A 24,297-nucleotide genomic window follows, 5' to 3' on the forward strand; every position below is an offset into this window, starting at 1 on the left:
TTTTCTATAAGATTTTTCGTAATTCTAATGTTCCCTAATACAGTGAAACCTCTCCTTACGGACACCCCCAAGATATGGACACTCCTCATATACGGACAGATTTTTATGTCCCAGCTGAAATAATATAGAAATAATGATAAATTTAATTCTCGTTTACGGACACTCTCAGACACGGACACGGACAGCTGATTCACTGTCATAAAGCTTGCTTTACCTCCTGACTGCGGACAGAACTTGGATTTCAAGACCTAGTGTGTTAAGAAAATGGAAAATTAGTTTTGAGAACTGTACAGAAATTCCTTAACATGAAAGAAGACAATAAGGGTCTCGTAGGCTACCACTAGCCCAGCCGGCTACCCCTTGTTAGCTGGAAGCGGGTGGATAAAGAAAGTCATAAAATTTAACCTATCTGATGGGTCCAAGGTTTCCGTGATCGTGAAATTGTATTCGACACATGATAGGGTTAGTAGGATTATTCTCTTCACTTCTATCAGTTCTGTTTCGAGAGACATGGCACCTGAACGTAAAGGTTATGTTGAAAACTGTAAATTACAGTACTGCATAGAACTGCATGGCACAGTACTGTATTTTCGTTTTACGGCCTTATCTACTGTAGTTCAAAGTCGCAAAGAATTTACTGTAGTACAGTATACTGTATTTAGAATTAAACTACAGTAATACATTTAATTTAAAGCGTGAAGGGATACATAATGGATATTATAAATTTACTGTTAGATTGGGGAGCCTCTCTCCCAATAAAGGACACCTCCCAGATGCGGACAGATTGTTACGTCCCTTCGATGTCCGTAAATGAGAGGTTTCACTGTATATGGCTTGTAATCACATGTAGAAATAAAAATACCACTGCTTTTCTAACACTGTGCCATAGAAATAGACTACCACCTGCCATTGCAAGTGCTTTACTGAAAAATGAAATTTGATCTGCGAAATATAGATGAGCCGTTCAGAGCAAAAGTAGTGTAAGTCAAAATTGGGTAATGAGGTTTAAAGTAAAAATTCTGTCAAATTTAGCGCAAAGTAGCAATTAATATGTCCTTCGTGCTATCCACTGACTACTAATAGTTTAAATAAATGCAATATTAATTGGTACTTTGCGTTGTATTTTACAGAATATTTACTTCAACCCTCATTACCCATTTTTGACTTACATCACTTCTGCTCTCAACGGCTCAAATGTACGCTGTGAGAACTAGAAAGTAGATGATCATATCAGAAGTTCAAGTAACAAATGTATAATATGACTATTCCATCAACTTGACAGGATACACTAGGGGAGAAATCTGATTAACTTTTATATTATCGATACATAAAAACATACACCAGTAGAGTCACAAAGTACCCGAACTTCGGGTGGCAACGCCATGCTCTGTAGGCAACTTCTCTGCCTTGTCCGTGTGTTATGTGGCCTACTCTCCAGGCGTACAGATTCAGAGTGCCGACCGATCAAAGAGGAAAATACCGGTAATGCTTGAAGTGTTCTTCGATATCCCGGGTTTCGTACATTTCGAGTATATTCCAGAGGTTCGAAGTGTCAGTAAGGAGACGAATTTTGCAATTCTTCGACGTCTTCGTGATGCAGTTCGACGAAAAAGACCCAGTTTGTGACAAGGACAGAATTGGAATCTTCATCATGATAATAGGCCCTGCCCCAGCACATCGGTCACTCTTGGTGAGCGAATTCCTCGCACAATACATATTCTCCAGATCTTGCTCCAGCAGATTTCTACTTATTTCCAAAGGTCAAATCCCTAATCAAGAAACGGCGGTTTGCGTCAGCCAAAGAGGTAAAAATTCGTGCGATGCGCGCTCTGCGGGAAGTGACCAAAGATGGACTGCAGGAATGTTTCGAGAAGTGGTATAGACGCTTGCAGAAGTGTGCCACTGTCCAGGGACGTACGTTGAAGGCGGTCTTGTGTAAATGGTTACATGTCATCTACAACATCTAGACATGTTCGATTACTTTTTTACTGTACTGGTATACTTACCGATGCAGAAACACATTAACGATTTTTTTAGTAGTAAATCCACACGCTAATAACATTAAAAATAAGAGTTTAGTTTATGTAACAATACATACTCATTAAAATTTGTATCGTGTTATTACAGAGATAAAAATAAGTAAAGCAACTTGCTTTCAAACTTATCTTTATAAAATAAATACTATGGGCCATATTCATAGACATTCTTAGCGCGGGCTACCGGTGGATGATCAGCGAACTAACGTTTTTCGTATTCATAAACCAGTGTTAGCGATATGATATGCTATGAATCCTGTACAAGTAATCAGTCGATAGCCGGGACTAGTTTAGCACGCTCGTAGCGCGGGCTAACGAAATGTCTATGTATAGCACCCTATAAGTTTTAATCACTGATGTAGTTCTAAAAAATAAAGTGCCCTGGCTCTGGGGTTTCGAAGTATCAGCTATTGGGCTATTCTGTTTGAATAGAAGCAGTTGGTTGCAAATTCTTGAAATTTCAAACAAAAACGTTTAATATAATTTTGCTCGTTTTTGCTTCCTTTCCGAGATAAAAATTGTTTTATATGAAACATTTCGTAGTATGTTTTGGGAAAGCCATTGATTGAATTTCCAATATGCTCAGTCAATTTGAGATATTAGTGTATTAAGATAATATATAATTGAAAGAATTCTAGTTTTGTCCTTTAAGTATGCAGAAATTCGATCCGAACAAATGTAACATTGTAAAATTTATTTTCTGAACGAAAAGTTACATTTGTTCAGATAATATTTCTGCACATGTAATATGATGAAGTTTGTTGGAATAACTTCTATTGGAGTGCGTTGTAGGTGGGTTAGTAAAAGACCTAGGTACACAACCAAGGGCTGGCAATACTTAAGTTTATTAATCAAACTTGAAATACAAGGCGTAATGCAAATGATGATGATGATGATGATGATTACTCGTTGCCACGTGGACCACTTGTCGCTCTCCCCAGTACTTCTGCTGACTACAGAGCTATTATAATAATGATGCCTCTCCAAGATCGCCGTGCCCTTTTATCGGCTCGCGCCAGTGACACTACGGTGACCTTTGAAGTCCGCGTGATTCGCGTCTACTCGATGGCGTACTCACGCCGTGGCCTTTGGACTTTGAAAGATAATCGTTTAGTCATTAACCCCAGACTCAGATTATAAATTTTAGGTCAAGTCTGCACGAGTTATGAGGATGGAATACAGTTAGATTTACAGTATTAATAATGTCACTCTAAACATCAATTACAATCATACCAATTTTATTGTAATCACACCAATTATATCATACCAATTATGTGTCTGCAGTAAGTGGGCGCTTATCACAGTAAAAACAAAAGTAAAATTATTTCAGTCAATTACTATCACCTCTCTCTTAAATTGACTGAGCATATCCAGAATTAAATCAATGGATTTCCCAAAATACGCTATAAAATGTTTCGTATAAAACAATTTTTATCTCGAAAAGAAAGCAAAAACGAGCAAAATTGTATTAAACATTTTTGTTTTAAATGTCTTAAACAATAACCCCCTGAAATTAATGACATTACTTACGGTTCACTTTGTATACCGTACCGTATACTTTTTTTAAGCATTTGTACTTTGATTATGGTTACTATGACTTATGTGTTTTTTTTAGTTAATGAGCAAAGGAATGAATGAATGACCAATTAATTAATGGTCACATTATTGTATACAGTCAGTATTGGAAGTACTGTAAGTTCGTAACTGAGGTTTTATAGCTCATTGTTTGTTTGCAACCAGTACGTGTCTCTCAGTTTAATTTAATTTTATAACTCTGGACATCCCTGCGCGAAGACGAGGATCACGTGATCACTGCATGGTTAACACCAAAGCACGTGATCTTGTTTACGCGCGCTGTCACAACTAACCGAATTTTGTGAGGGGAGGAGCCAGCTCAGAGGACTCAAGGATCAGAGCCACAGTCTGTCAGTTTAGCGAGGTGGCTGCTCTCGGGGAGTTGTACTGAATTATTCGCCACACAACATGCCGATAGATTTCTACTACTTTGATGCGAGCGCTCCCTGCCAGTCAATCATGATGCTGGCCAAGACCTTGGGGATGGAATTGAACTTGAAAGAAATCACGCTCTCCGCGGGGGATCACAGAAAGCCGGAATTCGTGCAGGTAAAAGCACACGAGCGTCAATGCTTGTCACACTTCAAACATGCTTCTTTTGAATAATACAGAATTAGCATTCAGTGCTTTCTTTTCCTTTTTGATCAAGTTTTTTTTTCTTTTCTTTTTTCTTTTTAATTTCCATTCTCGTTCTTTCCCACGTGTTCACAATTTCCTTTCCTTACTCCTCTTCTTTTCATTTCATCTCATACTTCCTTTCTTTTCACAAGAAACTCTCCCCTTCAAGGTCACAATCTTTTTCTTGAGTCCTCTGGTCTCATCTTGCCAATCTCTTTCCATCCTACGTCCATATGATAATAATAATAATAATTTTTAAAGTATCATTAAATTATGAATAACTGTTAATAAGCTAATGGAAATGAACAAGTACGTAATGTTTTGTTTACATTGAAGTTTAAACTTCAGGGTTAAGGGCTACGGGTAGCCTACGTAATGTTTTGTTTACATTCAAGTTCAAAGACAGGTGGGTCATTGTAAGCCCAAGAGGTTATACCCTGCGGGTAGCCTATGAAATGGTTTGTTTACATTGAAGTTAGTTCACTTCCACGAGAGGTTACACGATGTTGCCGCTCTGCTGAACGTTTAAACTTAATTATCTAATTAACCGTGCATTTCACAACAAAATATAATATAGGTTTTGCTATAGTTATAAGGTGCTCTTAACGTCCCTTGAATATGTCCAGTTATTTCACTTCCACCCTTTATATTCTATGAAGCTTTAGTTAAATGCATGTTTCAGTGAAAATGAAGAACTTTTATTTACTATTGAGAGTGTGGAAGAACTCAAAATAGAAAATCTTCAACCCCTAGAAGATTTAGGTCTAACTTTGCAAAGCAGAGAAGAGGTGTCTGTGGTATAGACATATTTGTCTTCAAAACCTAATGAAAACAAAGCTTATAATTTGCTCAAAGCCCAGAAGTGTTCAAAAACACATATGAATAATTTCGCAACAGTGGCAACACAGAACAGCACAGCAGCATGCGAATCAACATTTTCAACTTACTTTTTTTTTTTTTTTTTTTTTTTTTTTTTTTTTTTTTTTTTTAAAGAAGCAGCAAATACAGGCCCTGGAGTTTGACAATGTCCTGAGGAAATTCTCAGGCAAACGAAATTGCAGACTGCAGTTATTTTGAGTGAGTAAAAACGAATTGCTAATTAACTTTATTTCATTGTTCTTTTGTAAATGTAATTAATAATGATACCGTATGATATGCATACTTTCATGTTCATTGTTCTGTTTCAGATTACTTTGAAAAATAAAAAATCATTGATTTCAGGACGCATCTATTATATCATCCTCCCCTGTGTATTTTGATGCCCTACCTAATGAATCATTCTGGCTACGGTCCTGAGTTCATGTTTACATTTATAATTTCAGAACAGAATTAAAGACAGAAGTTCAACTAATTTGCTTTTCGCTCATTAGAACATCAGTCTGAACGTTCTATTGTTATCCAACTCCAAATTAGATACTGATAGACAGTTCAGAATATTAAAAAGAAAACTTTTATGATTATTAGGCCAGGGGGCTACGCTAAAGTATGCCTAATGTTAGAATGAAAAGGGCCTCATTATCAAAAACATTTAGAAACACTCTTCTCTAACGTGTATAGCTCGGTCTTTATGTTCTCGTGACAGCGATGCGTGGTGTCGGTGACAGGAAAGGGATTTACTCTTGTGACGTAATTGAATCCCGTGATAAGAGGTACAGGTAACAAAAAGATACACACATTAATAGAATCAATATTGTTCAGCTGGTGCTAAGCCAACTCTTCCATATGAGTCATATATCAAGATGTTTCTAATGTGTAACTATGTATAATTATATGTATAATAACCCTTCCTCACGACTCTGCTGCCTGCAATATCCGTACAGTGGACGTAAACAGACGATTGTTACTGGGTTCAGAGGCAATCCAAATTATGGACAACATTTATACGAATATGTTGTGTAGAGTGTCAGACTAGCGTTTTGTATTTTATTGACAGTTTCTCTACGTCCTCGATATTTTGGGCTCCGAAGTTAAAATGTTATATTCATTTAGGCAGCTGGATCTTAATAGCTATTGTTCCGATATAGAAAACAGTGAAGCGACATACAGTAGTACTTATGTAACACTTGACATGTTATAAAATCTATGCTGCAAATGCGAGTTTAAGTAACATTGTACATATTATTATTATTATTATTATTATTATTATTATTATTATTATTATTATTATTATTGTGAATCTTTCCTAAGCAATATCAGTCTTCGTATTCCTGCTAAGGGTTTAAGATATCATAAAATGTTTTACAATAGAAATTCTAAATCTCTCTCTCCGGTCTGCAGATGTATAAAATATGCGAATTTGCATGGATCAAGCTTGGATCCATTTAATGTGTACTATATACTTTGAAGTTTTATATCAGTTTTCATTTATATCTTTTGTTTAAATATGTATTTTAATATTATTCTCGCTAACTTTTATATCATTTTGTTATTTATTAATTTACTTGATTCCATCCTTTCATTTTCAAATACAATTACCTTTAATCTCATTATGCTATGTAGTTTAGTCATCCATTTTATCCCGTCCATTCATTGTCATTATTGTCGTTGTATTATAATCTTGTATATCTTTGTAATACTACTTTATACGATTCCATTCTTCATTTATGATTCCATTATTTCATTCGTAATTATCATTTTAATTAATTGCCATTAATTTAATTATTTCTTTGTACTTTTATTGTAAATTATTGCTAATGTTTTTGTTATATTGTTTGTGCTGAACTGTAATTGGCCTCTGGCTGTTGTACAGCACATTAAATATAAGTAAATAAATAAATAAATTATTATTATTAGAATAATAATGCAAACTTTTGACGTGCAACATCTATGTGTATTCGACCTATAATAATGAAAAAATTAAGGGATTATGTGGAACTGAAATTCGACTCAGTTGCTATATAAATGATTATTTCTTATCCGATAAACTCAACTATAGGCCTACCTCTGATTAAGGTTCTGGCTGATATGTACACTAGTGGCAAAAAAAACCGGACCGACCCTTGTAGCTGATTTCAGAGCCTTGTTCACTCAGAGCACGATAGACTGGTAACTAAGACTTTCATGGTTCGAATCCTGCCTGGGAAGGAAACTTTTTTTGTTCCTTATTCAAATTTATTCCGAATATTTTTCAATTGCAGCGATATTTTACTACTTAATTAACGTATTATTCCCAGAACATGAATGTTACCAGCAATCGAAAAGTATTGGGAATAAATTTGAATAAGGACAAAAAAAAGTTTCCTTCCCAGGCAGGATTCGAATCACGAAAGTCTTGGTTACCAGTCTATCGTGCTCTGGAGTGAACAAGGCTCTGAAATCAGCTACAAGGGTCGGTCCGGTTTTTTTTTTTTTTGCCACTACTGTACATCTATTATCAGGCAGTAGGCTACATCTCACTTGACGATATGTGTCAAACGGAAGAACAATTTTTTGTATGCATCTGAATTCCGACTAGTGTAATATGTAGCTAATTGACGATGTATGCAATGGAGGGGGAAAGGAACTGGCCACCCGTCATTATCTCCTGGCTTAATTGCCTCATAAGTGGTACCATTTTGGTATCAGACCTACTTTCGGACAGTTCACTAAACAACAAACACGTAAATTGATCCAACCAGGATTTGAACCCGCGACCTCTCGTTTCACGATTATACATGCTAACCGTTACTGCACTGCGACACTGTGAGCACATGCAAGAGTCTGATGAGGGTAGACAGCTAGACAGACGCCAGGATTTACAGTCAAAATAGACCGCGAAGCCAATGTTCGAAGAATTGCGAGCCCAACGAAGGAAGTGAACGTCAATAATTTAGAAAAATAAGCTAAGAAATGTAACCTCGAAGCACATTAAACATGGAGCGAGACAAACTGCGTGGAAAACCACGAGGTTGCAAGTTCATCTTACACTGGTGCCACGAGTGACATCAGAATACGTCTATACATTTCTTATCAAAACGTTTTTCTTTTTTCTTTCGAAGAGGAGTCCGCAGGCAAGCACTGTAGCCTTAGCCTTATAATGTAAAAACTCCTGTATTGCGATGATTTCTGAAGTCCTTATGACGGCGCATCAAGCACGTGATTCACTGTCTGGTGCCATTTTATCGATTCAGCCACAGCATCCAGGTCTGACGGAGTTCGCGTGAACAGGAACGCCCCTCCGCCTCCCTGTGATGTTCCTCTGCAGCCTCTTCAGATCGATGGCATCTGTTCGCATTTCACGTGCATGAATCTGCTGCATCCTTAACCAGAGGGCCACTCAGTCGTCGATTCCACGAGCCACCAAGGCGCTATCTATCCGAGGCAACTACACTCCCCCTGTCTACTGCAGTCCGCTAATTGAAGCCCCTGCAGCTTCTCTGGGATATGTGCAGCTCCCGTAGACAGATGGCACCTGTAGATGGATCCTGGAACCATGTTCTCTTGGTTAACCTATAACTATTGAAGATGATTAATGAAATGATGCTAATGAAGGCGAAATGAGTCCGAGGTCCAATGCTGAAAGTTACCCAGCAATTCTGCTTCAAGTGGTTGAGGGAAAACCTCGGGAAAAAAACAAACCAAGTGTAGGCTGACCAGATTTTTTATGGTCCAGCAGGGGACATCGGAAATTTCAAGAAACCCCACAAATGCTTACCTATCACTCTCCGTTGAAATGTTAAAGAAAATACATGTAACAATAGATACAACGATAGAACTTTGCACATTAAATTTACAGAGTATCTTAAAGGTTTGAATTAAATGCATAAACACACTTAACTCCTGTATATAGATAATTATAGTTACTAAGAATTCAATTTCAGTACTGATGCATGCATGGACGTCTTTCACATGATAGGTCTATTGTGCACACTGAATTCTAACACACACATTTTACAAGTACTTGTCTGAAGAATATACCTTTTTAAGGATCTGTTCATTCCTATACAGCTTCACACTAAGTCCTTCAAATGAGGAAGGATTTTTTTTCACTTGAACTAAGAAAGCTTTAACTGTCTCAACTTTTTTTCTGACTTTTTATCAGTCCAGATTGAGTTCACTGTGGAGAAAAGCCTTTCAACTGATGAATTACTGACTAGAAGACACATGATTGACCCTATTTTGAGAAGATTTTCAAACGGAATGAATTTTTTCTTAAAATGTTGAAAAATATCATACCACTTTTCACCTATTGGTTTGTCACAAAATTTCTCATTTTTGAACTACTTACAAATGGACGCTGCGGCAGTTCTAACGCTTCCACGCAACGCGAATGCTAAGATGACCAAAGATAAAGATGCTATGTTCTTCTCAAAGAGTGCAGAATATCTCATACTGTGCTAGCTGGTTCTTCTGTCTGATACTGAGAAGTGTTCAGAAATGTGCTTGAATCGCAGCAGTTCCATCACGATCCTTTAAATATTTACGTGTAAAATGTTATTGAAAAAAAATCAAAGCTTTTGGGGACAAAATTTAATTCGGGGACGTCTGGTCAGCCTAACCAGGTAACGTGTCCCAACCAGGATTTGAACCCTTGTCCGCTCGTTTCACGGTCAGGCAGGCTAACCGTTACTCCACAGCGATGGACTTATCAAAACGTTACAATTTTCCTTCCTGTACCTCGAACGTAGAGTTTAATGCTAAAACTATTTTTTTTCTTTTCAGATGAACCCACAGCATTGCGTTCCTACCATCAATGATAACGGATTTATTCTATGGGAGAGGTAAGAGCGACAATAAAAGTTTTCTAAGCTAAATGTCTATAGAATCATGGAGTATGCAGGATGTTGACAAATAAATAATAAGTCCATTGCATCAAAACATATATAGGCTATCCAAAATTAATAACAATTCTAAAAAATATATTAATACTAGTGGCTTGTGCAGCAAATGCTGCAAACTAAGTTCATTAGACGTTCAAATAAACATTTTTCGGATTTATTTTCAATGAAGAATATCAGATATTTTGAAAGTTATTTGCTTCCATAATAATGAAACATACTCCCTCTGAATGGCTTTTTTATGCCAAATACTTTTTCTTGAACCTACACACCTTCAGTTTTTTAGTTTGAACGCAAAAACGCAAGTAACAATGTCAGGACGATCAGTCGGTTTTTCATGTGAGAGTTAAGCAGTAGCTATTTCAGATCATTGCGGATTGTAGGTGAAAGTTAAAAAAAACTGTCAGGTTTGCTATGCTTTCGAACAATAGACATAGCATCTTGGTATAGCTGCTGCATGTTTCGTAAACTACCTTGAAATGTAGGGTAAAATCATTTTATCCTGCTAAGAAATAATCGGGAGACTACAAAATCTTGTAGGCGTCATATTTTATCAGTAAGTAAGACCTTTTGGTCTTTCCTTAGGAACTCTAATTTTTGAGCCCTCTCGAGCCAATACTGAAGAGAATCACGCATATAAATCGACACCACACCGCCATTAAATATATGAAAAAGACCCAACCCCACTTGATTAATAACTACAAAAATATTTGATTTCTAATAACAATATTATTATCTTACGCAACTTTTATAGTTTTCAATAACATATACTATATAGCCGCCACTCAGTAAATTATATAAATCAAGATCTAATTTAAGATATTCTCTACATCTACTTATATAACACCAAAACGTTTCACTTTCATATCATCAATATAGCATTAATAGTGTAATTAATGAAAAATAGTCACAGCATGGCATTAACTATAATAATCCTTAATTTCTAATGGTAATAATGTCATCAAACCATCTCAAGTTTTGTAGTTTTGAATATTCAATACACAGCTGTACTCAGAAAATTACATACCACAGAATCAGACCTGTCAATTAATTTTAGTTAGTCTTGAAATTTTTAATAACCAATTTAATTTGAGCTCTAAATATGTCAGCATTCTTACAGATCATGGCCTTCGTGTAATATTGTTTACTGTAGTGTGTGTTTTGTTTTATTCTGAAATGCAATTAGTTACTGACGACAGATGAATTTCAAAAAATAGGAAAATTATGTTGAAAAATTGGCATTTCACTCAAAACTACTATTTTTCTGAAAACCTTTGGGTTCCAAGCTTCAGAATGAGGGGTCATTTATTAAAATCCGTTCAGCCGTTTCTCGTAATTTCCTTTACCAGTTCAAATTATATATTTTTCATCTTAAATACTTCTATGACAATAAAATATGAAAATAATGTGCACAAGATTATGAAATATAACGCCTAAATAAAATTTCATAATGACAATAACTTCATCACCTCTTGCAACAACAAACAAATTCTAACTTTTTGCGGAAGATGATAGGATGAAAATGATTGATGATTATAAAAAAAATTTTGAAGTAAAGTAGTCCAAAATTTTACCAAAATATTTAAAATCTAACTAGAAGTTATAACGCTGTGTTGCCTGTTGAAGATTTATAAATGTCTCCACTAATTAGAGCTGCAAATAATGTGGTATTTCCAGCCGTGTCATCCTCGGCTACCTGGTGGAAACATATGGTAAAGACGACTCTCTCTACCCGAAGGACCCCAAGAAGCGAGCCTTAGTGAACCAAAGACTGTACTTCGACATCGGTACACTCTACCCAAAATATATTCTTTATTACGTAAGTATACAATAATGTTAGAAAGTAATTTGGTAATCAATATGCTTCAATTTATTTTCAATATATTTCGTGGAAAGAAATAAACTGCAAACAGATATTGTAGTTTTAATATTCTTATCATCGTCATCAACACTAGCATCACAGTAGGATACAACAGCCAAGGAAACTTCAAAATTAGTACCTGCTCAAAAATGCTAAGCACTTAGGGCCGTATTCATAGACATTTTTAGCGCGGGCTTCCGGTGGATAATCAGCGTTTTTCGTATTCATAAACCAGTGTTAGCGATAGGATATGATTTGAATTCTGTACTAGTAACCAGTGGATAGCCGGGGGTAGCTTAGCACGCTCGTAGCGCGTGCTGCGAAATGTTTATGAATAGCAGGACCCTTAGAGCCATTCACTATTCATAAAATAAATAATACATTTCTCCATGTGATGATGAACGTTGTTTTGATGTATATGGTTATTTAGGTAGTAGGTCTAATAACTCTCTTCCGGTAGTGATGTTTAGTTTTTGTGATGACGACAACTGTTTTTAAGTTGATGGCTATTTTGTTGCATCTGTGGTAGTGTTGTTTTTTTATGGTGATGATGGCTGTTGTTTTGGTAAAAAAATGACTGTTTTGGTTGAAATAATGGTTGTTGGTTTGGTGGTACTGATTGTTATTTTGTAATGGAGTTGTGGCTATTTTGCTAAGTGTAACGGCTTCTTTTTATAGATATTCTTTGATCGATTTTGTGTCGGTTGTTATTTTATGCTCGACCATGCCGAAATGTAATTATACACCTGGTAGCAGCCCTTTAATGAACCTCATTAAAGTACACCTATTCATTAAAGTTCAGGTGTTCCAGCAATCAGGAAATACCATTGTAGCAATATGAAAGCGCAAGTATCGATTATTCTCGGATATGCAATCGAAAGACAACTAGCGAAACGTCACGGAGGCTGGAAATCCAATACTGTCGCAGAAGGTTATGTTCTGTTACTATAATAATTAGCGTTAATTGTAAATAATATTCAAATAAATTCAATTTGTCATCTCGTTTTCCAATGTCTAATTCAATTTCAAGGTTATATCAAGTTTAATGTTTATTTTACTCTCTAGATTATATCAAGGTGAATGTCGACATTTGTTTCTCGGAAAAAATCAATACTTCCGCGTCTGCGCACATCTCACAATTTATGAGGTATTGCACAAGGTCAGTTCCGCTCCTCAGTCAGATAAGAATAACGTGAATACTTATTAATAATTTCAAGTTAGAAATATGGTCGAGCATAAAAAGTCGTATGAAACTTTACTATAATGGTAATTAAAACGCTCGTTTCATAAACATACTCGCGTCTTAATTACTACCATTATAGGCTCGTTGCATAATGTACTAATGTATGACAGACGATTATATATATATATATATATATATATATATATATATAGGGGAGACTGTACCTTTAAACACTTTTAACGTTTCATTTCTTTTAATTTTGGGAAATGAAATTTTTTAAATGAAAAAATGATTGAAATAATCATTGAAAATTTGTTTACAACTTCCTGTATGTATTTTCCTATTTTACAGATCTATTAAGGATGGAAAAAATAAAATGAAGGAATATGTAAGGTGTTCAAAGGTACAACAAGTTCGTGTACCTTGGAACATACCCTCTTGTAAGTTGGAACACATGGAATATAGGTGTAAAAACTGACGATCATATTTAAAATGTATTTGCCACCATATTTCAGAGCAGGCTTCTCTGATTGAGATTTTATTTCCTGGAGGAGCAATAACTGTTTCAACAGCTTTCTTCAAGGCATCCGGATCAATTGGGGGCCTTTTAACTCCAGACTTACTTCGTGACATGATCTTAAAATAAAAGAAAAACAAAAACCGATAGTATCATGTACTTTGGAACATGTTCCATGGTACAAGATGTTCTGTGTTCAAAGGTACAAGAGGGTGCACTTTTAAACAAATATGGCTCCGAAAACTAGAGATTCGAATAAGTCATGGAAATTAAAATATGTTATTACTCACCAGATGATAGGGGACACACTGTACTTGATAGATAGTAACAAATATAATCTGGTTTTGTGTTAGAAAACATATATCAATGAACGAAATGTTTACTTTTGGTACTAAAAGAAGAACTTCTGTCCACAGAACTCACACTTTGCAATAAATCAAACTGAAACTACGATCAGAGCTACTTAGCGGCTTTCTCTACAGTCTACTTCTGTTGGAGTCCTCTAGGTAGCAGAAAAAATTAAAAAACAAAAAATGTTCGAAGGTACACTATGCTAAAGGTACAACAGTCTCCCCTATATATATACACTGACAATATTTAAACTTTCTCAAAGCAACGATACAAGTAAGTCACTGAAAAATCTATAAAAGCAAATTTAAAATATTAACCTGTACTAGAGGATGTTATTATTTAACTTCTCTCCAACAGATGCCCATAATATATCAGGGAACGAGTCCTGATCCAGCCCATGTTGCCGGTTTTGAGCAGCCCCTGGAATTCCTAGAGAAGTTCCTCGAGGGAAATGAATGGGTCGCTGGCAATGACATCACCATTGCGGACTATACCATAGGAGTAACTGTCAGCCACATGGAGGTACTTACAGTTCCAACTAATTGAACCTTTACAATACTGCTGGATTTCTGTACCGCAAAGAAAATATAAAAATAACGTGTTCGCATATAGCCTACACCAGGCATGTCAATTGATGCACACAGGAGCAAGCGCGCGCTTTAGAGCCCATGAGAGCCTGAGCGCTTTACAGCGGAAAGGAAAGAGACAGACGAAAGAGGTGGTATATGCCGCTTGGTCGAGCTACATTCAGGGATGGCCAGCACTGATTCAATAGATAAAGGGAAGAGAACTTATTAAAACTGTATCCATGTTAATTTTTAGGTTTTCCTGAGAAGTACAAGTGCATTATAAGAATGTAAGTTTTAATTTTAATGCTCATTTTTCACAAGTTTGATTTTTTTATTCAAAAGAAATATTTTCTATAGGCCTATTTATTTAGTAGCCTTACAGAATGTTTTCGTAAATCTAATATACCGTATATACGTATTACTAAAGATAGTGTATTGAAAATTTTGAAAATATTCGCATGGAAATTGTTTGTAAGGAAATAAATTAACAAAGCAACTACTGTTACATCATAACCAAAAGATACGTGCCCATGTGTTGTAAAAATGTCAGCTCTATAGCTTGAGGAGATTTAAAGAAAATAATTTAATATTTTGATGATAGGAAGTTGCTCACAAATATCACCTTAAAAGCATAATGCGATAAGAGTTTTGTTATGTAATATTAGTTACACTTAAAACAGATACAGTACCTAGATAACTTTGCTTTGTACTGTAATATTGTTTTGATTAGTTTCTTGATTACTTTTGTAAGGCTAAAGGTATCATCAATATAAATTCAAACTAATCATGTCATACTCAATCTCTTTCTTTGGAATATCACTTTCTTTATGAATGATGTGTTTCATCCACTTAATACAGTATAATATTATACTACTATGGAATTTAAGTGAATATTCCTTCTTAACTCTCTATTATGTTATTAAGATTTAAAACACGAGTGCAATATTAAGAAATCAGTGTTAGTACTTTTGTTTTACAGACAATATAGATAATATTAAACAGAAAGAAGCCACATAAAAATAACGACATAAAATTTCACGTTCCGTTTGAAGTTTGTGCACCATTGTTTTCTTAATCCAACAGGTTGCTTACTCATATACACAAACCTTCCTCTTTCCATACTTAGCGCTTGCTGCCCGCGCACGACGTCAAGGTCAGAAAAATGCGCTTGCTTTGACATCACTGGCCTACACAATTCAAACAGAGGTGGGAAATTGAATTGAATTTAACGGAGGAGGCCCAGCATTGCAACCTGTTAAGGTCTATTGCGCTAACCCTCTGGTGACGCATTCCCAAACCCACACTGGCTGACCACACTAAGGTTCTCTGTGTGCCCAGGTTTCGAGCAGGCAACCCCACTTGTCCCTAGGCCAGCACCCTCCTTGCATCGCCAGCTGGCGTTCGGAATGCTATGGAATGATAACGAAATTGAGAAATGGTGAGGAATGATGTAAATGCCTAATATGGGGAAAATCGGGAGACCTCGGGAAAAACCCCGACTGCGACCTTGTCTGCCAAAAGTGTCTATGGATTTTTTCAATGAAAAAATTCCAGACCTAACCGGGAATCGAACCCGGGCCGACTGCATGACAGTCTGAAGGTCTGATCATTCAGTGAGGTGGGAAGTTAGAACTGTCTTATATTCTGGGTTCTATTCCACAAAAGTATGATCTAATACATTATTAGTTATTAGTAAAAGTGTTTGTATAGTATGGAGTTATTACTTTCTGTTCCACAAAATAATGTACAACAGTTGTATAGTATTAGCACAGTCTAATACGTATATACAGTCACGAAGCTCAATACGTAGGAAATATGCATCCATAGATAGTTGCTAACCACTAGGATCGCTACTATCGCCTCATCACATACAACGTGAAACAGTACCGGCACAGGTATCGATCCCGGGACCTCTGGTTGAACGTACCAGCGCTCTTACCAACTGAGCTACCCGGGAACTCCACCCGACACCGTCTCAACTTTTCCCCTTATATTCACACAACTCGCGCGGGCTGACGAAACGCCAGAGACTCACATCGAGTGCACACAATCTCTGTGTGACTTGGAACTGTGGTTTTCTGTTAACGTACACAGTGACGTAATATATTATTCAAATATAGTCTTTCAGGTAAAGCTCCCTGTAAAGCAGATTTGAATAATTTCAAGGGAAAAATTGTTCAAATCTGCTTTACAGGGAGCTTTACCTGAAAGACTAGATTTGCAGTACCGGCACAGTCTATTGTTCCTAGTACCCTCAACAACTCAAACTTCGTGACTGTATATACTAAACTGTGGTATTAGTAAAAAGTTATTAGTGACATCATAAAAATGTATGGCAGAGGAACTGCTATTTGCCACATGACATCATACCTTGAATTAGGTTATGTCCACCTCTTTGGTAAATTCGTATTTCAGAATGCAAGGAATGGTTTATCAACAGTAATCTCACTAGAGGTTTTTATATATCTAGAGAAAATCAAAACTGAAGTGGGATTTAATTGATTATTACACGATTACAAGAAAGTATATAAAGATTAGAAGAAATAAAGTACTCTAATACAATAAAATACCGTATTAATTGACTTACTGAAATTGTATTTCACTAATGTTATCTTTCGAGATTATATTCCCTTCTCTTTACAATGATTTAATTGAAAGTATGTTGTGAAGACTGATCTAATAACTAATCAGCAGCTACTATCCATCCTACAAATATGGCGTTTTATTACATAAAAATAAAAATAAAAATATGAGACAGGATGACATTTTTAATAAAGTATGTATTTCTTTTCTGAACTGTGCTGTAAATATCATCTGTATTAGTATGGCAACTGACATCAGATATATTCTGCGAAGAAAGATCCAAGGACTTGGACAGTCTTGGCGTTGACATACTCATATGAAACAAGTTGGAAATAATTAATATGATGCTACTGAACACTTGCAAGCCCAATCACATTAAAGTCCACTCATTCACATCCTTATTATAGCCAGACCATAAAGAGAGCCTGTTAACTGTAAGATATATATCTGACCTTCTGCACTTGCAGTCATGACCAATTTGCCAACCGACTATTACATATTAACTGCGTGTTCCAGTCTGTCCATCTGTCTGCCTGCTATTTCTCTTTTCTTTTTTTTTTTCATGCCTATCATTTACAACCTTTGGACTTTTGCACTGATTTGTGCAACTTAAAAACAACACACTACAGTTTGACTGGTGGTTTCCATACTTCCCAGATACAACAAAAAGAAACCTTCTTGTACTGTGCTAGTTTGAATATGTGAATAATTCCAAAAACACAGTATAAACATTGGGCCATATTCATAGACATTCTTAGCGCGGGCTTCCGGTGGATGATCAGCGAACTAACGTTTTTCGTATTCATAAACCAGTGTTAGCGATATGATATGATATATGATATGATATGATATGATATGATATGATATGATATGATATGATATGATATGATATGATATGATATGATATATGATATGATACGATACGATACGATACGATATGATATGATATATGATATGATATGATATGATATGATATGATATGATATGATATGATATGATATGATATGATATGATATGATATGATATGATATGATATGATATGATATGATATGATATGATATGATATGATATATGATATGATATATGATATGATATGATATGATATGATATGATATGATATGATATGATATGATATGATATGATATGATATGATATGATATGATATGATATGATATGATATGATATGATATATGATATGATATGGATATGATATGATATGATATATGATATGATATGATATGATATATGATATGATATGATATATGATATGATATATGATATGATTAGTATTAGTAGCAGTATTTATTTATTTAACCTGGTAGAGATAACGCCGTCAGGCCTTCTCTGCCCCTCTACCAGGAGATTCCAACTATAATAATTATGAAGAATAAAATATTACAATTAGTATTAAATTTACAATTACAATTACAAATAAAATTACAATTAATATTAAATTTACAATTACAATTACAATAAAAATCAAAGTAGGAAAAGATTACCTGACTAATTAAAGGTAGATAATTTATTATAGAAAAACAAAGAATATTTATTGAATTACAAATTAAACCTAGAATAACAAAATTGTATAGTGATGAAATTACTGGAATTGAAATATTTTGTGATAGATTAAGGAAACTATTTACAAGAAATCAATTACTAACCAAGTCCCTAGTAAGTTTGCGTTTGAATTCAATTTTATTTCGACAGTCCCTGATGCTAGCAGGTAGCGAATTCCAGAGTCTTGGCAGGGCTATGATATGATATGATATGATATGATATGATATGATATGATATGATATGATATGATATGATATGATATGATATGATATATGATATGACATGATAGATATGATATATGATGTGATATGATATATGATATGATATGATATGATATGATATGATATGATATGATATGATATGATATGATATGATATGATATGATATGATATGATATGATATGATATGATATGATATGATATGATATGATATGATATGATATGATATATGATATGATATGATATGATATATGATATGATATGATATATGATGTGATATGATATATGATATGATATATGATATGATATGATATGATATGATATGATATGATATGATATGATATGATATGATATGATATGATATGATATGATAAGATATGATATGATATGATATATATGATGTGATATGATATATGATATATGATATATGATATGATATGATATGATATGATATCATATGATATGATATGATATGATATATGATATGATATGATATGATATGATATGATATGATATGATATATGATATGATATATCATATGATGTATGATATGATATGAATCCTGTACAAGTAATCACTCGATAGCCGGGGCTAGTTTAGCTCGCTCGTAGCGCGGGCTAGCGAAATGTCTATGGATAGCACCGTGAAAGTCTGCCAACTGTAGTGCGAATTCTAACAAAAATAATTTCTCTTTCAATTGGTTATTTAATTACGTTATATTTTTAATTTGTTATTTAACATGCTGTGCCAACTACTAAGTTTAGTGTCGATGGAATTGGTGACAGCAAGATGGTATTTGGCGAGACGAGAAAGAAGATTCGCCATAAATTACTTCACATTCATTTTACGGTTGGGGAAAACCACGCTCAAGCGGGAATCGAACCAACGCCCGAACGGAACTCCGGATCATCAGGCAAACGCGCCTGCCGCTTGAGTTATATATAAAGAGTGAACCGTAAGTAAAGTCATTAATTCTGGTGGATGATTCCTTTGGTAAAGAGCAACAAAACCGTCAAATACCACTTTGCTATATTTTGAATAGTTTTCCAGAAAAACGTGCATTTTAAAATAACTACGTGAATTATGAGATCGTGCAGCACTGTAAATAGTAGGGAATGCACACTTCATTTCACGTTAAACAGAATCTTAGAAAATCGGAAATAAACTCTACAATCTAATTTTAATTAAATGTTCAAAGAATACAGACGATAAGATAGCTTATTTCAAAATAAAAGATTAAGAAATATTTCTACACTCACATTTCAATTGAATATTCTAGAGAACGAAAATAATAATGATTCTTAATTCACTTTAAAAACAAAATTTTAAAACATTTAAAATTCTACAAGCAGAAATAAAAATACGAAATTCTTATTTTACGTTAAATCCTAGATCATAATATATAACAGATAGTTCATCCATATGTTAAAATCGGTAGCACTTTGAAGAGAACAACCGCCAGGATCGCCACCCGTCCGCCGTAAACGAACACGAGATGACACTACAGTCGCTAATGCAACTCAAATGGGAGTTATGACGTGACTCCTTATGTAACAACTAGATGGCAGCATAGTAAACCTGACAAGAGTTGTTACCATCAAAGCCTATAAGGTCAAGCAATCTGGGTATATATGATCTAGGGTTAAACGAACAAAATTAAATATATTTTTGAACTCTTTCGATTTAATTTTAATGAATTATTCGGTGAACAAAGGCAAAAAGAAAAGCTTATTTTACGTTATATAAATCTACTTAATGATTAAAAGTACTCCCTTTGTCGTACTGCAAGAATTTTCTTCAGACAATTAGGAAATATTTCTCTCCCACTTTCATTTTTAAGTGATAGCCGGTAAACTAACATACAAGAAATCAAATTTCCCGAGTCGTCTTTAATGTTAAATTTATGAGACAAGTTCGTAACGGCTTTCTTTTGGCACGGGTGTAAAGTTTCACAAACACACGACAGCCAAAAAGATAACATTACGAATGTATGTCATACAATGTTTTTTCTACGATAGCACAAATTTACATTAGGCAAAATAAATATTTCAAGTTGGAGAGGTATAGGCCTAAGATCACAATGTCATGATCGTCTAAACTCAGAACTATTAAGAAGTGGAATGGCAGCCTGTTTTATTCATATTCACTATTTCATGGTCGTCTAAACCGACCATATAATCAACAAAGCTGTTAGGAACAGATGAATGATAAGTCTTGTTACAATGAGTACTACATTTAACTTCAGAATAATGACATATGAATGTTAAATTTGTTACTTATTTATGTTACGTGTAATATTTAAGTAATGAAAGATCGAGATAATGCATTAATTTCTTACTGAATGAAGTTCGCACATTGAATATTAAATTTTCTTTGGCAATGCGTAAAATGAATAGCAGTGCCTGAAGTGATTAGTTTTTTACGCACTGATATTTCCCCCCCCCCCCGCTGTTATTTATACTCTCTTTAACATCTTTGGTCATATCGCGAGTTAATCTTTGGTTGAAATCCGAAGGCCTGTGTACTATTGTTGAGACTGGTTCTATAGTTGTGAACTAGATGGCGACTGTATATATATTACTGATTTGTTATGAATATGATTTCGGTGATGAATGAGGCCGGTGATTTTCAGAGATGTTGTGGCCCGAATTTCCTGGCATTTGCCTTACGGTTGAAGAAAAACCCTGAAAAACCTCAACCAGGAAATTCAACCCGACCGGGAATCGAACCCGGGCCCTCTGCGTAAGAGACCAGCATGCTGACCCTACACCACAGACGTGGTCACTGATATTTTAAAGGCTCACTTTACACACTGATAATAGTGGGTAAAATACAACTCTACGCACTATCGTATAAAAAAGCAATTGTGTGTTATGTTTACATTTCTAATTTCTCACCCGTCGTCTCGAACACGCCAGTTGTTCAGGGTACCTGGGCTTACGTATATCTTTCTGTCTCTTTATAGCGTTGTCAGAGTGCATTACGTTATAAAAATTACATTTGTTCGGAACAAATTTCTGCGCATTTAAAGGACAGAACTAAAATTCTATCATAATACACTGCTCTCTTACATTGCTTGATCATATTGTGAATTAATTCAATAACTTTCTCAAAATACGCTATGAAGTGTTTCATATAAAATAATTTTTTTCTCGAAAAGCAAAAACGAGCAAAACTCTATAAAACTTTTTGTTTGAAATATCTCAAAGAATAACCTCTTCAAATTAATATTACTTACGGATCATTCTGTGTGTGCTTGCGTGCGTGTACTGTATACCGCAGGGGCGGCCCGTCCTTATGTGCTACAATGCTACAGCATAATGATAATTTTTGCTCAAATAATGTATTTGTAATACCATAGTATTTGATCTGTCATTTGACAATTTTCCGTGGTTATGTTCATGACACGTTATAAAGTGTTTAGTCTTCGCTCTTCGGTGCCTCAGAGGATTCGTTGTGCTATTCAGAACTCCACATGAGAATGCAGACAATTATGCGTATGTGCGAAGCTGAAATTACTGCTCAGATTGGCTATTTTACGCGGGAAATTGCTATAGTCAGCTTCAGCACGACACAGCTTGGAGATTGCAAAAGTAAAGCGTAACGAAAGAATGCTTGTTGTGGAAAAACTCGGAACTACTTACAATGTATTTGGTAATTGAAGTGTCCGACTGCTGCTGCCATCTACCTGTTGAAATTGCTATCAACAGTTATACTCTACTGAACAAAAGAGTGTTACAGACACAACTTGTAGTTCTATACGGAAGACTCGACTTCTGAAATGTATGTGGCTGTTCAATTGTTACAATACATAGTCTCCAACAATTTACATGATCCATTCTGTGAAGTAACGAAGTTGTTCATTATTTCGGTTACAATACCAATGACCACTGCTGAGCCAGAAAGATGTTTTTCTTGCTTGAAACGCATAAAAACTTTTTTAAGGAACACTATGTCCCAGGATCATCTCACTGCTCTTGCTATACTGTCAATAGAAAAGAGTATGATGTCCAAGATGGAGGGGTTTAACACCAGGGTAATTGACAAGTTCTGCAGTAGGAAGGAACGCCGTAAGGACTTCATGTATCGTCACTAGGCGAGTCTCAAATTAAGATAAATATATATAAGTGTATACAGTAGGCCGATATAGAGATTGTAGCACACTCATTATTTTGACCACCAGCCGCTACTGGTATATCGTTAACATAGTGAAATAGTCATGGACTATTTCGACTATATACGCTGAATAGATTATAGTTCAGTATGCTATAATAAAACTACAATACTTCTGACAAAAGTAATCGTTTAATCTGAACTTTCTCGCGGACATCTGTATAGCTGCATTGACTGTCCTACTTGTGAAAACGTGAAAACTCTGGTTTCCGAAAACCATAATTTTGTGACCGTTGTATTAAATAATTGTACAAAAAAAAATAATAATAATGGAGTATTAACAGGTCATGATTTTACTGCTTTCTCACAATTATTCTACTTGAATGGCTCGGTAACAACCAAAACTTTTCATTTAAAAACCTTTGCATTTTTCTTCTACTAAAAGTAACTTTCATGACATCTTCAAAAGGAATCATACTGTCAGTTTACGCAAGAATCTGTACCACAGAGAATTAATTTACCCTCCAAATGCAAGAAACTCTTTGTTTTTGGAATCACTTTTTCTCCAAGTTGTTTTTGTTTTTCAGGCTGTTGGTTACGACCTGAAGAAACATCCAAATATCTCGAGATGGCTTGAGAAGACCAAGAATACAATTCCAAGCTACAGCGAAATTATGGGTGTAGGCATTCCTGCACTATTGGACTTACTCGAAAAATCTGTCAAGAAATAATGTGACGACTTCCTGTTCAGGCACGAAATGCTATTTTACTCTGCATATATCACACACTTGCTCATATTATCAAATTGTTATCACAATAAAAGGATTTATTGCAATTTATTAAACATGCACTGTATTATAAAAAAAAAAATAAAGATTTCTGTTCTATTATCTTATCTCTAGCTCAGCTGATATTTACGTAATTCAATTCTGTAACTCTTAATCATCAGATCTCATACGTCTTTAGCTGTCTTCCGTGACAGACTAGTCATCTGACCAATAAGTAGCGCACTGAAATGGCAGAAGGTACTGCTCTCTTTCGGAAGACAACATAGTAGTTGTGGCAACCATGCGGAATACGTGAAACACAAAGAAAAATATTGACAGGGGATCTGAGAAAATCTCAATGATTACCCATGAAATGTCTATACTCGAATTAAAGAAACAAAATGCAATATGTACTTTCTTTAACACTATAATGCATTTTATATGATATTCATGTATAGGCCAATAATATGTCACCCATACACCCAATATTTCCATTATTATTGTATGAAAACTTCGAGGCTCAGTAAATTGAGAATGGAGCAAGACGGACCTCGTCGAAAACAACTTACACGTATGTTTCCAGGGTACCCTAA

The 24,297-nt window shown here is 35.1% G+C and overlaps 1 protein-coding gene across 1 annotated transcript; it reads left to right on the forward strand.

The window, feature by feature from the left end:
* Positions 1-3,921: 3,921 nt before the first annotated feature.
* Positions 3,922-23,832, forward strand: LOC138712315 (glutathione S-transferase 1-1-like). The gene is made up of 5 exons (XM_069843945.1): positions 3,922-4,160; positions 9,870-9,928; positions 11,663-11,804; positions 14,255-14,419; positions 23,525-23,832. Exons 1-5 carry the CDS (start codon positions 4,020-4,022, stop codon positions 23,666-23,668), a joined length of 651 nt encoding a protein of 216 aa, XP_069700046.1. The 5' UTR covers positions 3,922-4,019; the 3' UTR covers positions 23,669-23,832.
* The last annotated feature ends 465 nt before the right edge of the window (positions 23,833-24,297 follow it).

The sequence above is a fragment of the Periplaneta americana genome, chromosome 13, assembly GCF_040183065.1.
Source record: "Periplaneta americana isolate PAMFEO1 chromosome 13, P.americana_PAMFEO1_priV1, whole genome shotgun sequence".
Taxonomy (NCBI): Eukaryota; Metazoa; Arthropoda; class Insecta; order Blattodea; family Blattidae; genus Periplaneta; species Periplaneta americana.

What these genes read in the sequence shown, in the direction of transcription:
- LOC138712315 (XM_069843945.1), top strand. Translation starts at nt 4,020, where the DNA reads ATGCCGATAGATTTCTACTACTTTGATGCGAGCGCTCCCTGCCAGTCA. An exon ending in GGATTTATTCTATGGGAGAG is followed by an intron (nt 9,929 to 11,662) that starts GTAAGAGCGACA and finishes TGGTATTTCCAG; the next exon opens with CCGTGTCATCCTCGGCTACC. An exon ending in TAACTGTCAGCCACATGGAG is followed by an intron (nt 14,420 to 23,524) that starts GTACTTACAGTT and finishes TTTGTTTTTCAG; the next exon opens with GCTGTTGGTTACGACCTGAA.